This window comes from Eriocheir sinensis, chromosome 28 (assembly GCF_024679095.1).
Source record: "Eriocheir sinensis breed Jianghai 21 chromosome 28, ASM2467909v1, whole genome shotgun sequence".
In the NCBI taxonomy this organism is placed as follows: Eukaryota; Metazoa; Arthropoda; class Malacostraca; order Decapoda; family Varunidae; genus Eriocheir; species Eriocheir sinensis.
In genome coordinates this window covers 3368016-3383700 of record NC_066536.1, presented here as the reverse complement: position 1 = coordinate 3383700, position 15685 = coordinate 3368016, and the positions used below count along the sequence as shown (strand labels likewise).

Sequence of the window (15685 nt, the reverse complement as noted above, 5' to 3'; positions counted from 1 at the left end):
GTCAAGATGCATCATAGTTGAGTAGTTTGACTGACATGGATTTAGTCGCTGTCATTCGTTGTTGGCTAAGTTGCTGGGCTGAGCTAAAGATGGACTTTTAACCTGAATAGTTCAACAATTATGAAAATAAGAAATTAGCAGGACCCAGTATATTCCCATAGTTGACTGTAAATTCCAACCCAGAATGGATATCTTAAACATATTGTTTAAACAAAGGTAAAGGTGGGTGCATCCGCTATAGCTGCCAAGGCTGCAGTGCTCATGTCTGAACTGATTTTTAGATATATTTTTTTATTTATTTCACTCAACTGTGTGCACCATAAAATGCTATGATATTTTTGCTGTTGCATCAAAGTAGCCTCAAACAAACAATAAATACATCTAATTAATGACAATTAAACTGCATTTTACTACTTTACCACTCAGCATCAAATGCCAAGCCTGTCAGTCATCAACTTGATGTGAGTTCTTGACACTGCCAATGTAGACCCAACCAATCATTACATCCCCAATAGTGATGCAGCCCTGAGGCAATGTGTCAAGTGATCAGTGAGTCCTTATTGTTGTTGACGTGTAGGTGTGACCACGTGACGTGTATTAAGATTTTAGGGCATGACCGCCTATGGACCATTTTGCTTCAAAGTACGATTTGTGCTCAAACACTGGGTCCCAATAGACTGACCATTCACTGGGTCATCATTCCTTCGCAGTTATATGACTGAGTACCAGATGGTAGGAAGCACACAACTCTTAGTACTGTCCAAAGGCTTGCAAAATGGTTGTAAGGACCATGTTTAAAATATAAGTTTTACTAGTGACACGAATTTGTGACGGTTTTATCACAATAGAATTTCACTCTTATAAGTGGATCAGACTCCACAGAAATATTACCAGTGTGTGTATGAATGAATACAGAGATAAGCACATACTTTGATTTACCTCTAGGATGTCTCGTGGATCATTAATAAATAAAAAACAAAATATCCGGCTAAGCTACTCTTTAGCCATTACCTTTAATAGCACCCAAAAAACAGTCCCTCCGCCAAGTTTGTACCCCACATTTGGTAATGTCAGGTGCGCCTATTCAAGTGTGTCTAACCATATTTTCAGTTTACGTAGTACTGCACCTGTCACTCTTTTTATTCCCTTAACCCCTATAGATGCGAGCGGAAGACCTTGTTGCCTTTCCACGTGAGGGATGGCGGCGGTGAACCCGGTGAAATGGTGAGTGAAAAGTGAAAACTAACTGGGCTCACCTTTCAGTAGCTGCTGGGCTGGTGAGTGGTGAGGTGCTACGCGTCCGTGCTCTTGTCTCGGCTCTCCTACAACTCCGTCAGAGGTAAGAAAATAAGTTCATGACGACTGTGGCACATTGCCTTGACACATCACTGTGTTGCTTCCACTCCATTCTGTTGCATAAAATTTTTGTCCAGCGTAACTCGACTGACAAAGAACTTAAAGCGGTGTGGGTGGCGGCGTTGACATTACCAGGAATGACGCCCTTAGGGAGTCGTCTGGCGATCAAGAAATACTTAAGAGCGAGGAAGAATTTCCCGAAAATCTTGCGAAATTCTTGCGTTTCTTGTTCTAGCACATCAGATTTAGATGTTCCCCCAAATCTTGGCAAGAATCGGGGGTCCCGCGCAAGCCGTGTCGGGGCTGCTTAGGGCAACAAGGAGAGGCGACACAGGGAAACACACCGCGCCACACCTCCTTAGGCCTATAGCTTTTTTTTTTTATATATCTTACATAGTGCAATTTAATACAAATATGTCGATGAGCGGGCAACGACCCGCCGCTAGGGGAGGCCTATAGCGATGGCCATTTCCTGAGTTTCCTATGGATAACCCTGCCAGGTGGGGGTGGGTATAGAGTTCACGAGGTTACTGTTGCTTCTGCATCACATACCTACCATTTTTAAAGCATCCTTATGAGTAAGAACTTCCCGGTAAGAAAAATGACTTCAAAACTGCGGCCTGGGTTCGAGTTCCGGCCTGGGCAGTCGGCGTGAAGCTCTCCCAGGTGTTTGTCCTTCCTTTCGGGGATGGTCGATAAATGGGGAAACCTGGGGAAGGTAAAGTGTGATAAACCGGATGTTACACTGGCCCTGTGTCGGGTTAAGGGTTCTCTCCCACCACAGACTGAAAGGGACTGGGGAACGGAGATGAGCACCGCCGCCACTCGCAGCTGTAGTGTTAATATGCTCTCAACTTTATTTTTACCTTTCACTTCTCAATCAGTAGACACTATTGTTGGTGTTGTTCCTCCTCCGCCTGTTTGAAAATTAAGCAGATACATGCGATTCGTGCTTGGGCTAAAGATACATTACATTTTTGATCAAGTGATTTCATCATCCTTGTAAGATATATCTCATACCTACGAGTTAAACACATTGGCTATCTTTGTTTTGCTTCATGATAACAGAAATGAATGACGACTGTAAAAAGATAGAGCGCCAGTGATATATAACGTACAAACATATCGCGCCATCGCGTGCTGTGTGAGGCGCCACATCATATTCCCATTCCACCTGGCGGCTTCTCAGGAAGGGATCATTGCCGGTCTGTTTGCGTCCTCCCCTTGCCATGGCGAGGGTCCGCCCACGGTCTATAAGAATACACAATCATCCCACTTTTGATTACGCTGCAAGGATTCTACCTCTAGGCCTCATGTTTCCGCTACCTTTAACTTTCGATCTTTTTGTCTCACACAAGGCATCCCTTTAAATTATTTTTCTATATGAGAAGTCAGGAGCTTATAGATAAATGTCTAAATTAATAGATAAGACGTCATTATCCTGCGCGGGAGACGACTGTGTATTCTTGAACTGTGTCTGCCTTTGTGTTGTACCGGGAAGGCAACAAAGGGATGGGTTTCCCCAGCACCCCGAGGCTGACAGGAACCTCCGCTGCAAGTCCACTCCCATCGAGGAGGGCGAGGGGAGCCCCTCACCGCTGGCTGTTGGTCGTGGTGCACGGTGGGGAGACAAGGGGCGGGGCGCACAATTGGTAGATGCGTAACATGTGTGTGTCCTTCCTTCGGTGCTACGTTATCCCATGCACTGCCGAAAAAAATTAAGGACTTAAAACTCTTAACTTCACTCTAGTATTTCATGAAACTGCCGCTCCGCCCACCACTAGACACTCCCTCTATATACGGAACCCTTCTTTGCTTTGGGGTTGTGTGGGAAGGTGGCCTCAGGGTTTGACTTTGATCTGCCTCTCGCCATTACCTGAACTGTCCTCAGTACCAGGATGTTCAGTGGCCAGATTTGGAGCCAGTTCCAGAGTTCTTGGTGCATGCTCTGAGGGAGCCGCCTCGAGGAAACACGAAACGGTGCGTTAGGAGTAGATGCGGGCGAGTGCTTGATTCTTTTGCGGCAGTGCATTCCCGTGGTGCCTTGACTTGTTCTGTTGGCTTCCTAGAATTCTATTATATTCCTCCCCTTCCAGAATTACTTCTTCTAACTAATATAAAAATGATGGTAATGTTCGAGCAGCTGCTACTCTTCCCGCAAAACTATGGTAAAATAATAATTATATGAAAATAAAACTTTAAAAACACAGCCCATCCGGTGTCAAGTGTTTCGGCGTTTTCATTATTGTTTCGTTGAAAGTCGTTTTAAAAATCAAAGCGGAATTCAGTTGGCCACGAACATCTGATCTTACTAGAGGGTCATAACATTCCTGCACAGAAATTCTGCAGCTGGGGACATAATGATGCTGCGTTGCGCCACTTCCTGACATGGCCGAATGTGCCACTTTGCTGAAGGTTTGCTATAAAAGGACCAGCCCGAGGCGAGCCGAACGGTCACGTTCTGAGGCGGCGCGGCGGCCTCGGCAGCACCTTGCTCACGCCACCCCTTTTTGCTGTGCCTTGGTTCCAGGGTTGGATCAAATACTGATTTTTTTATAATTCAAATACAAATACAAATACTTTTGTTCGGGATTCCAAAAATACAAATACAAATACAAATACTTTTATTCCTGAATCTAAAAATACAAATAAAAATAAAAATACTCCTATTCCAGATTTCAAAGATACAAATAAAAATACTCCTGAAATTATGCAAAAAAATATAGATACTTTTTTCACAAATTTACACTTTACATCATAATTGCATTTTATCATCATTAATGTCCGGAAGGTTTCCGGGCCGAATTTTGCTCGGTCAGGAGTGTAAACATTGCCGGCCTTACTAAACACCCTCTCAGATGGTGCTGACGTTGCACAGCACCCTAGAATATTCTTGGCAAAGCGCTTCAAAATTTTGAAGCTTTTTGCATCACGCCAGTACCTCAGTGGGTTGACATAAAAAAGCAGAACACCTTCTTCTAGGTACGTTTCAAGTTCTGCCTTCACCACTGTAGTGTCATTTGTTGATGCACTTGCCATCATTTGCCCAGCTGGAGGCATGTAGGCAAAAAGACGAGGTCGTGTTGCACTCATGCCAGCCGAAAAGACGAAAGGCTCACTCTTGAAATGTTTTCTTCTTCAAGGTCGACTGAGTTGACTCGGAAATAATTAGGTCCACAATCTTGGAAACCTTTTCCTTTTGCATTTCCTTACATGGCATCCATGCCAGCTGCGGCAATGACATCAGTCCTCTCAAGAAATGGATGTAACCTCCTTTTGATAGGTGACTGTAGTGCATTTGTCAAGTTAAAGCAATAGATCGGTTTACTGTCTCTCGTATTCTTCACTCACATCTCATCCCCTACGCCTCCCATTTCTGTGACGTCACAGATTTTTGCGGGCGGATCCTTCTTCCGAGCTACCCATCCCTCAGTAACTCCCTAAATCCTCTCCTACTCCTCCTCCAACATAAATTATCTTATTACCTTAAGCACTTCCTAGTTCCAACACTCCTCCTCCATGTGACCTGAGGTTAATTTCCTCCGTACTCCCCACCCTTAATATTTTTCCTCCTCCGCCTTCAACCTTAATGTTCTCCTTACTCCGCTTTCCCCGTGATCTGACGTTAATCCGTTACTCCTTCGCCTTCAACCTTAATCTGTTTCCTCCTCCGCCTTAACGCGGCTTAAAATTAATTCTTTTTATATTTCCTTAACAGTAATTATCCTCCTTAAATGGTTTTGACTCGAAATATAAATACAAATACAAAATACTTTTTTTTCTGGGTGCCAAAATACAAATACAAATACAAAATACTTTTTTTTTCTGGGTGCCAAAATACAAATACAAAATACTTTTTTCTCTGGATGTCAAAATACAAATACAAATACATTAAAATTGTATTTATATACAATACAAATACAAATACAATTGTATTTGATCCACCCCTGCTTGGTTCTGCCATGGCCATGGTTCTACAGCCTGAGAAAATGAAATCCCAGTCTGCTGCTTCCATATGCGTGTTACGGCGAGGTTGCCCTTCTTCCTGAATGGTTTTGAAGGGCTTGTCGTTGTGTGACGTGTCTTTTATTAGTTTGTATATTTATTATTCAGTGTTACGCATAGCAAGGAAAAGTGAGCAGAAACAATGATAAAGAAAATATTAAATACTGTCATCCTTCAGCGGACATCCTCTCTCTCTCTCTCTCTCTCTCTCTCTCTCTCTCTCTCTCTCTCTCTCTCTCTCTCTCTCTCTCTCTCTCTCTCTCTCTCTCTCTCTCTCACACACACAGACACACACGCACACACACACATACACGCTCCATCGTCTAGTTCTGTTTTCTCACTTGTTTCGTAACAACTTTCCAAACAGTCACCTGAGATGCGATCGCCTGCAGCATCCACCTGGCACATCCGTATTCATCACTCCTCTCCTTTCCTCCTCCCAGCATCCTCACCTCAGATATTGTAAGAGAGAGAGAGAGAGAGAGGATGTGGCTTGTCATCCTTCCTGGTACTTTTCTTTTCCTGCAATTGTCAGGTTTCCGCTCATCATCCTTGTTACGGAGATTCTTTGTACCACCGTCTCTGTACCTTCATGGTGATAGGGTACCATCTCTCTCTCTCTCTCTCTCTCTCTCTCTCTCTCTCTCTCTCTCTCTCTCTCTCTCTCTCTCTCTCTCTCTTTTCATTCATCTGTGTGTATGTATGTATTCTTGTATGTATGTATGTATGCATGCATGTATATAAGTGTGTATGTATCTATTTATGTATGTATGTATGTATGTATGGACAATGTATTCACCCGTCCTCCGCCCGCCTGTCTTTGTATTGCAACAGGATACCAAGAAGAACGTGTTGAATGCGTTTTATCACGTCAGCAATATCGTAGTCGCTGATTTAATTATCTCGTGACCACAGTTATCCTATTTGCCCCTCTGTTATTATGTTGCAGGGAATTGTAAATGTGTTCCCCTGTGGATGTGTGTGCGGCTATATACTTTATTTTGCGACACTTCTCTCGACCCCGAACGAAACCCCTATTTTCTGATTTATAATAGGCTGCGTTTACACCAAGCGAGTCGCGTCGAGTCGAGTCACGTCGTCATTTGAGTAGATTCATTTTGACGCAACTCCGTTTACACCGACTGCGTCAACCTGAGTCAAGTCAGTACTCAATGACCCATTTGATTTCATGGAGAATGGATGCATGTTTTCGTTTTTTTTTATTATTAATTTATCTTATTTATTTTGTTTTCCATTGGTCTTTCACTCTTTTTCTTTTATTTTCTATTGACGTTTTTCAAATCCTTTATTTTTTATTTTTAGTTCTTTTCTTGCTGTTGTTTTTCTTCTTTTGTTTTCTTTTTTGGTGTTTTTTTTTCTATCATACTTAAGTTGATGTTCGTGTGTCTGGGTGAGCCGCTTTCCTCCCAGAAGGGATCAGCGAGTTATGATTTACTTCATGTTTTTGGTGACGGGTATAATTTCTTGGCGTATGCTTGAGTATGATTGAACGTAACGGATGCTATATGAATGGTGTACATTGTTATTTACAAATATTGAAAATATACATATTAAGTATATGAATATACCCACTCCCCCTTGTCCCTTGTCCTACTAACATAGCTTTGTGATAGGCCCCAATCGTAACACTGTGTGCATTGTATGTACATATGTATGAATGGTTGAGTGAATGGTGTGCATGCTTCAGGATGATACGTAAAACTGAAAACTTCTTTCCATAAAGCAGCGATGACATCATATATAGCAGGGGGCTCTTGAACTAAGTTGATTAGGAGTTCCACCAGCATGCTTGAACACACCACGGCAGACTCGCTGTGACTGACGTCAAAAATAGGTCCAGCCCTATATGTGACTCAACGCGACGCGACGCGACTCGACGCATCCGGTGTAAACGGTTTCTTGCAAAAACCCATATAAATCATTGTTATAACTGGGGTGGCGATTCATGGTACGTCATGAATCGTCATGACGCGACGCGACTCGCTTGGTGTAAACGCAGCCTATTGAAGTTAGTAAACGACTCGAGGGCTACATCTCGTATGGCACCTGAGGATTAAACTTTCCGGTAAATTCTGTGTTGTGAAATCCTGGAATGAACCAACATAATATCAGAATTCTAGGGATGTGCAATGTCTTTTTCTTGTTGACTCACCTTATTAGTAACGTTAGCTCAATTTTCACAAACACGGTGCAGAATTTTATGGTGTTTCATTTCCCGGAAAGTTTAGTCCTTTGGTGTTATGCGAGATGCAGCCCTCGAGTCGTTTACTAACTGCATTATGGCTTTTCTCATGCGTTATTGAGGGTGTCAGGTAGAAGACGGATGAATACATAGTGCATACATACATACATACATACATACATATAGTCACGCCGGCCTTCAGTGGCGAGAGTCCCCCACGTTTTTGGAAGGATCCACCTGGAGCCTGACAGCCCGGTGCTGGTGACTGGTTTACTGACAGCATGGCTATTGTGGATGGATGGGTGCGCTTTCATTGATCATGTATTATGTGGTCAAGTACTGTCAGAGTTGTGTTCTGAAACGTTCAGTCCTCACCATAAATGGATGCTCTGTCGCCTGCGATGAAAAACATCCAAGAGAGAGAGAGAGAGAGAGAGAGAGAGAGAGAGCGTGTGTTTTATGTTAATGTGCGCTTGTGTTTCATTTATGCATTATTAGCACATGCAAATGTGTGTGTGTGGGGGGGGTACAAGGAAATTAGAAGGAAGCGTGAAAAAAATCTCTTACAATTGAGCATCCTCCCATTATGTCATTATGTTCCTCTTCCCTCCCTCCACCCCACAGTCGCTCTACTTTCACCCTTCCCTCCCCCTCACTCTTCCCTCCACCCCTTCAACAGTACTACATCAGGCTCCTGTCAACCCTTGCTCTTCATCTTCTTTCCTTCGCTCTACCTCACCCCCTCTCTATCCATATATTATCTTACATGGCTCCTTTTCTCCCTGACTCTTCCACCCTACTTCCTGTCTCCTTCCATTACACCTGCCTCGCTGCACCTCACCTCACCTCATCTCACCCAGACAGCATCACTCGCTCACGCAGGATCTTTTTGGTCCCACAGATGCGGAGTGCGATGGCGGTGGCGGCGACGCTGGTGCTGTGCTTCGCTGTGGGTCTTCATGCCGCGACAGCCCAGACCGTACGCGCTAGTAGGGGTCAAGTGCTCTGTTACGGTTGTGTGTGTGTGTGTGTGTGTGTGTGTTCCTTGTTTTTTTTTTTCAGTAATGAGTCAAGTTTATAATGTTCAGTGATAATATTTTGATTATTTTCGATCTTGAATGCCTCTGAACTTTTGAGTTGCTTTTGACTCATCACAACATTTAATTTTCATTTGGCATGATTGTGTTTGTGTGTATGTCAGAGAGAGAGAGAGAGAGAGAGAGAGAGAGAGAGAGAGAAAAACTAGCTACAGGTCAACAACAACGCGCGCGCGCACACACACACACACACACACACGCACACACACACGCACACCTGGCCCTTTGAGTCTGAGTTGTGGCAATATCTTAAAGAACAAAATAAAACAAAACTAAAAAAAAGATACGTAAAATCTACTGCCCCGAGTGAGGATCGAACTCACGACCTTGAGATTATGAGACTCACGCGCTGCCTACTGCGCCATCGAGGCCCCTGAGAGACGTCGAAAGTGAGAGAAAAACAGAGACAGTAAATATCCCTCATTTGCTAACGTTTTTGCTAGTTCATTAACATATAAATGTGTGTTGCGATGAGTTGGCAACGCAAGGATCAAGGTGTTGCCTGTGTGTTACTTACCTCAGTTACTGGTTCTCGCGCGGCAGGTGGACGGCGTGGCTGACGACGCGGCCGAGGTGGTGTGGCTGGAGCCGCGGGCCCTGCTGAAGGTGGTGGAGGGCGAGAGCCACGTGGTGCACTGGTTCACGGTGCTGCCTGAAGTGTCCTCCGTCACGGCACATGTGGAGGACGAGGTGAGGCTGGTGTTGATGCTACTATTTCTACTACTACTACTTTTTTTTTTTTTTACTACTACTACATAAATGATACCTCTACCCATGTTGATTTTCCCGACACATAATCATGGAGGGCTCCATAGTTTGGTCATTAGCCCCAACTCTGTTCGCTAATGACTGTGGCATCCAACCATATTACTAATACTACCTAGCACTAAATCACCTATCATTTATTACGTCCAGATCCCCCTTTCCTTCCCAACTCAAGTCACTCCCGACCCACCCTCAACAATAGCATCAAAAGACGACGACGGAACAGGAGAAAAAAAAAGATGAAGAAGAAGAACGTGCGAGTAGTAGTGGCATTTCCAGTATCAATACCATTTTCGATTGTTGCTCCGACCTGATTCTTACCATTTTCAAGTGTGCCCCAACGCCAGTCTCGATACATTTTACTACTACTACTACTACTACTACTACTACTACTACTACTACTACTACTACTACTACTACTACTACTACTACTACTACTACTACTACTACTACTACTATTACTGCTACTACTACTACTATGGTCTGTTTCATTTCATCTGTCCACTCGTGAACGTAGATGTGGCACCTGCACATTGTTAGTTCGTGATTGCATGAAGATCAACATTTTATTTTCAGTGATATATTTGAATGTTTGTGTATACAAAGACCCCTCAATCCCTCTTATTATTAACCGCAAACATGCTGATTTGCATCGAAAGACAAGCTTGTATCGAGCAGTAAAGTCAGATCATACTTGAACGATTTATAGCCTTTCAAATACCTATAATTCATATCATTACAGGCAAATAAAAAGCCATCTGGCTCTGCAAGTTTTTATATATACGTAAAAACTTTTGATAATTTGTTGAATGCAAATAACATGAGTAATATTCGAAATAAGGTGGCATCACATTCAACAGTTGTTATTTACTATTTCATGTTATTTCGAATATTAATTGTTATTTACAGGCAATTAATTATTAAAATGTTCTTTATTTGCATTTACAGAGCCGGATATCTTTTAATATACACACCCGTAGCATGTTTACAGTCACGGGGTCAGTCCATTATTTTCCCTTCATTCAATAACCTCTTCAGTGATTTCATCTTGGTCGGTCATGCCTCGCCCGCCGTCCGTCATGCTCGGGGCTCAACAAACAGTGGGTGCCAAGGCCGCCCCGCTGACGAGACGGAAGTAAACACAGCCTCCTCTAGTCTTCGTCCTCGTCCTTCTTCTTGCCCTTCTCTCTCGTCCTCCTCCTCCTTCACTCTCTCCGTCCTCCAACTTCCGCCCTTTCCTTCCTCTTCTTCGTCTTCCTCGTTCATCACATAACATGCAAACACTTTAGTCTTCCCTCCAAGTACAGCATAGTTAATTAAGAAGACACCCCTTGTCACGTGACTCATTACACCCATTGCACCGAATAGACTGAGTTCTTTGTTTTCTACGTCCTCCTTATTCACCTCTTACTCCTCCGTCATTAACCCCTGTATTTGTTTTCCCACTGATGATACAGAAATGCGAGATATAAATACCCCCTTTTTCTTCCCATTCACTTCCTTCTTTTCTCCTCCTATTGCTTCCCGCACAGTCCGTTCTCGGTTTCCCCGCAGGATTTAGCTCAGATATGTAGGCTATACGGAAAGTTCCCTCTTCATCCTCTTCCTCCCTCTGCTCCTCCTTCATCACCCTCATCTTCCCGCAGCGCGTGGCGAGGGTGGACGCTGTTGGGCCCGTGGTTCGAGGCTCCCTTGACGACAACTTCACCTTCAGCGGCGAGATCAACGTGGCGGTGCTGTTCATCGGCTACAACGAGCTCCATGTGGTGCTTCAGGACGCCCGGGGCGACGTGAGTGTTGAATGATTTTTTAAACGTCGTGTTAGTCTTTAGTAACAATAATGTGGCTGATTTGTCATATTCGACCCGTTTTTCATGGCGTGCGTGTTGTTTTTGTTGATCTTTTTATATCACCTTTTACGAATGAGTTTGTAATATGTCGACATAACTGAAAATCGAACACTTCTAAACAACTCCGTCCCGAAAATAGAATTAAAAAGTCTAAATAGCCACACAGCTGTTAATAAATAATAACGCGACGTTCATCAAATCTGGCATGTGTCATTGGTTGTGTTGCACTGTTTTTCCATGTGTTTATATAAGCCCTGTTAAGACTTCTGAACTCCCGTTTGTAGCTGATGCTCTTATGGACTTGTGTGTGTGTGTGTGTGTGCGTGTGTGTGTGTGTGTGTGTGTGTGTGTGTGTGTGTGTGTGTGTGTGTGCTCAAATAATGAAACCGCGGAAGTCTGCTGGTGACCTTCATGCTGTAGGGTTGGCTTACCTCCCATTTCCTCCCTCCTTTCTACTCCCCATATCCTGTATTCTACTTCTTTTCCTCCACCTCATTCTTTTCTTCGCTCTCCATTCCTCTCTTTCTTTACTGATACATCCGCTCATGTAAACCTTTTCCTTTATCGTCACATATTTTACTGTAAGTTAGACGTAACCATAATGATGATGATGATGATGATGATGATAATAATAATAATAATGGTACTATCTCCCATTTCTTTACTGCATAGTGGAAAAGAAAATTAAAGGGTAAGTATATGCAACTACATTCTCTTGCTTCATTGTCTTTTTTCTTCCCCTCCTCCCTCCTTTTTTTACGCCCACCTTTCCTCCCTCCCTCCGCCCCTTTCCTTACTCCTCACTGGACACCGGATATCTAATGATTACATGTCCGGGTGTTTCTGGCAGTAAAAAAGTACGTTCCCTCTCTCTCTCTCTCTCTCTCTCTCTCTCTCTCTCTCTCTCTCTCTCTCTCTCTCTCTCTCTCTCTCTGTATGTATGTTTATATTTGTCTGTATGCCTCTGTGTCTGTTTTTTTTTTTTCTCTCTATCCATGTACATATCTGCTGCCTACCTACCCTGGTGTCGTTTTCTCTAGTCGTCAGTGTTTTTTCCCCTCTCACTTCACATTTCCACTAGTTTCTCCTTATCAGTTTCCCTGGTCACCTCACTCCCACGTGCTTGCCTTCTTAGCCTCCTCAATTCACAGTCACGGTGTTCCCAGTTGACTATCAGATCACAAAGAAAAAAAATCACCACGTAACGCTCGCTCCTCTGACCCTCACAAGGTGGCGGGGGAGGCGGTGCTGCATATGTCCGTCCTGCTGTCGTATCAAAACCTCACCAACATCTTCACGACCGTCGTCAGCGTCTTGGTGGCCGTCCTGTATGTCATCATGGGCGCCACGCTGAACCTCGAGGTGATCAAGATAATCGCAAAGAAGCCACTCGGGCCTCTGGTGGGCGTGGTGTGCCAATACCTCTTTATGCCCCTGGTAAGTGGTGAAGGACGGGGGCAGTGTTGGTGATGATACCTGCTCATTTTATGTCTGTTAAATGTCCCTGAATCTCCATGTATCACAATTTCTTCACTGCCTTTATCTCCTTACAGATCGCCTTCGGGTTGGCCAAGGCTGCCTTTCCAGGGAACCCTCTGGCCCAGTTGGGGTTATTCCTGGGTGGCTGCTGCCCCGGCGGCGGCGCCTCCAACATGTGGACACACCTGCTGGGCGGTTGCCTCGATCTCTCTATCATGATGACTTTCATATCCTCCGTCATAGCCTTCGGTACATTCATTTATTCTTTACGTCCGCTACTCATCGGCTGCTCATCGGCCTTGGCTTTGCTTGCCCGATGATGTGTCACCTCCTTAGAGGGAACACGAATCTCTTTCTTATAAATGTCCATTATGGAATTGCTTCATGTCACTAGAGGGAGATTTGCTGCCTCAGTGGGTGATGGGGGTGGGGTTGGGGTGCGCAATAGACACTCAATAGTTACTCCAGTCGTAGTACTCTTGTGTTAACCTTTTCTCCCTTCTCTTTCATTCTTTACTCGACATATTATACGTGTACCCTACCATAATCCTCTATCCTTTTCATTTTTCTCCTTTCCCACATCTTTCCTAACCATTTGGTTTTATGTTTCCTCACACATTTCCAAATACGTCTAATACATTTCTTTACACTCAAGGAATAGCGACATAACCAAACATACATCAAGCCAAGATTAAAACCTCTCCCTTTTCTCCCCCCCTTCACACTAAGAAGAGAGCAATGCTATCATTGCCATTAGAATATTATAATTATATAATAAGAGGACAATAATAAGGTTACATGGTTGTCAGAGTGTTGTTTGAAGCCAGTTAATGAGATTCAAGGGGAGAAATGATTACCCTCACCGTTGGGGTTTATCATTGTTAGAATGCTAATAAAACAGAAGAGAACAATCATAAGCACCCACGTGACTGTTAGAGGGTAGTTAAAGGTCTGTTACGGAAGTCCAAGAAAAGAAACAAGTTATTCTCACTTGAGATTCTCTTAAGTATCTCTGTCTCCGGTATCCGCCGGCTCAACCCCATGTCAACCTGATGCTTTTCTTCAGGATTAACTCCTCCTCCTCCTACTACTACTGTCCCCGCAGCCACCGTGCCGCTGTGGGTGCTGATGCTGGGCCGGGTCGTCATGGAGGACACCGACTTCGTCATCCCCTACGTAGACATCGCCGTGCTGGTCCTGGGCCTCTCCTTCCCCTGCGTCATCGGCATACTCCTTGCAAAGTTCCTGCCCAGGTGGGTGGTGGGAGGGCGTGGTAGTTGTTGTTGTTGTTGTTCTTCTTATTTTATTTTTCATTATTATTATTATTATTACTATTATTATTATTATTACATTTTTCGTCGTTATCCGTCTCTCTCTCTCTCTCTCTCTCTCTCTCTCTCTCTCTCTCTCTCTCTCTCTCTCTCTCACGTAGTAATTACGCCACTGCCATATACCTATTGACCTATTCAAGTATTTTCACAGAACATATTTTTCGTTTGAAATCGAAATAATTATATGATTATTTCTTTATGCCTACCAAGTATTCTTCATTCTTCATTTTATTGCTGTTTGGTATTCACATTATTGTAGTTCTGCCATATTTATTTAGTTTTTGTATATGTTGCTTCTTTTCTTGAATGAACGATTGACTGGCTGTCTAATTATATACTGTAGCATTATTTTGTTTATGTCTTCAGACTGAAATGTATTTTATTTCTTGTATATACATCTGACCTCGAATGGACCACTGACTGACTGTCTGATATGAAAGATACAAGCTACTGTTTTACCTGTATGGTTTGATCTACTTTCAGTATTCAAACATTTGCTTCCATATTTATCTTCCATTTATGTTCCACTCAACAAGTTTCCTCTTTTTTCCATGGTGCTGGCGGCGGCGGCGGCAGGGTGGGACAGGTCTTGGCCAAGATGCTCACGCCCGTCACGCTCTTCATGGTAGTGTTCCTCTTTTCCTTCGGAGTGTACTCTAACCTGTACGTGTTCCAGCTCTTCGACGCGACGGTGAGGCCCACACACACACACACACACACACACACACACGGATGGGCAGTCTTTTTTAATTAATCCGTGCTCCCTGTCCACCCAGCAGTGAATGGGTGCCGGGTGTCAGTCGGGGGGTTGTGTCCCGCTGTGGCGTCCCTGTGGTTCCTCCGTCCTTACAGGTCTCATGTCAATACGGCGCGTGCACGGCCAATCCACCAGTCTAGACTCCACCCACATAAGCTCGTGGATCGACTATAGTCTGTTCAGAGCATGAAGTCGGTTCAAGGTGTGGCAGATTCCTGAATTCCCACGAGTGCGGCGCTGCCAGTTCGACTGCCAATTATCAGATTATATTCATATACATTATATATCATAAAACAAAACAATAGCGTTGTTGATCTACAAGTAAATAACAAGTAACGCGGGTAAGTTAATTTATGAGACAGGCTGGTATCCATGACTCGTCACACACCTGGGCAGCCACACCGGGGTTGCCAGGTCGTGTCATATATGGTATTTTTGTCTTAAATCAAGGTGGTCGCCAAGAAATGCTATTTTTTATGGTATATGTTAAGTATTCCCATAATAATGCCATATTTAGTTATCAATCTGCCGTCTTTTGCCATTCATGGGGACAATTATAAATGAATCTTCAGAAATAACTGTACGTTTACAATCAAATGGAAACACCAGAGTCTTTACAAACTAAAACTTTATCAAGTTTGCGATATAATATCAGTCATACAAATATTCCGATGCTTTTCAATATATGTCCTTCTATAATAACAAATAGAACACTATTTACTCATGAAATATATGAAGGAAATGCCGAAGATGTCCTGCTCTCTACCCCGCGGAGTCAACACTTTTCCCACCCCATCCGCACCCTCACGGGGTAGCGTAAAACAACCCCAACCACATGGGGA

General features: G+C 43.7%; 1 protein-coding gene and 1 non-coding gene across 4 annotated transcripts in view; one reads left to right on the top strand and one right to left on the bottom strand.

The window, feature by feature from the left end:
• Window positions 1-1188: 1188 nt before the first annotated feature.
• The window catches only part of LOC127004367 (uncharacterized sodium-dependent transporter YocS-like), a 22369-nt gene continuing 7872 nt past the window's right edge, over window positions 1189-15685 (top strand). The window contains exons 1-8 of one of the 3 annotated variants that reach the window (XM_050871988.1): window positions 1189-1224; window positions 8466-8543; window positions 9205-9351; window positions 11073-11216; window positions 12507-12713; window positions 12830-13004; window positions 13861-14008; window positions 14663-14777. In XM_050871988.1, the coding sequence (XP_050727945.1) occupies window positions 1222-1224; window positions 8466-8543; window positions 9205-9351; window positions 11073-11216; window positions 12507-12713; window positions 12830-13004; window positions 13861-14008; window positions 14663-14777 (1017 nt within the window). In that variant the 5' untranslated portion in view covers window positions 1189-1221. Of the gene's footprint in view, window positions 1225-1261; window positions 1340-8465; window positions 8554-9204; window positions 9352-11072; window positions 11217-12506; window positions 12714-12829; window positions 13005-13860; window positions 14009-14662; window positions 14778-15685 lie in introns of those variants that run through there. The other 2 variants (XM_050871991.1, XM_050871990.1) reach the window with 2 other exon arrangements.
• Window positions 8960-9032, bottom strand: Trnam-cau (transfer RNA methionine (anticodon CAU)). Its single transcript has one exon. It is a non-coding gene; the product is annotated as a tRNA-Met (tRNA).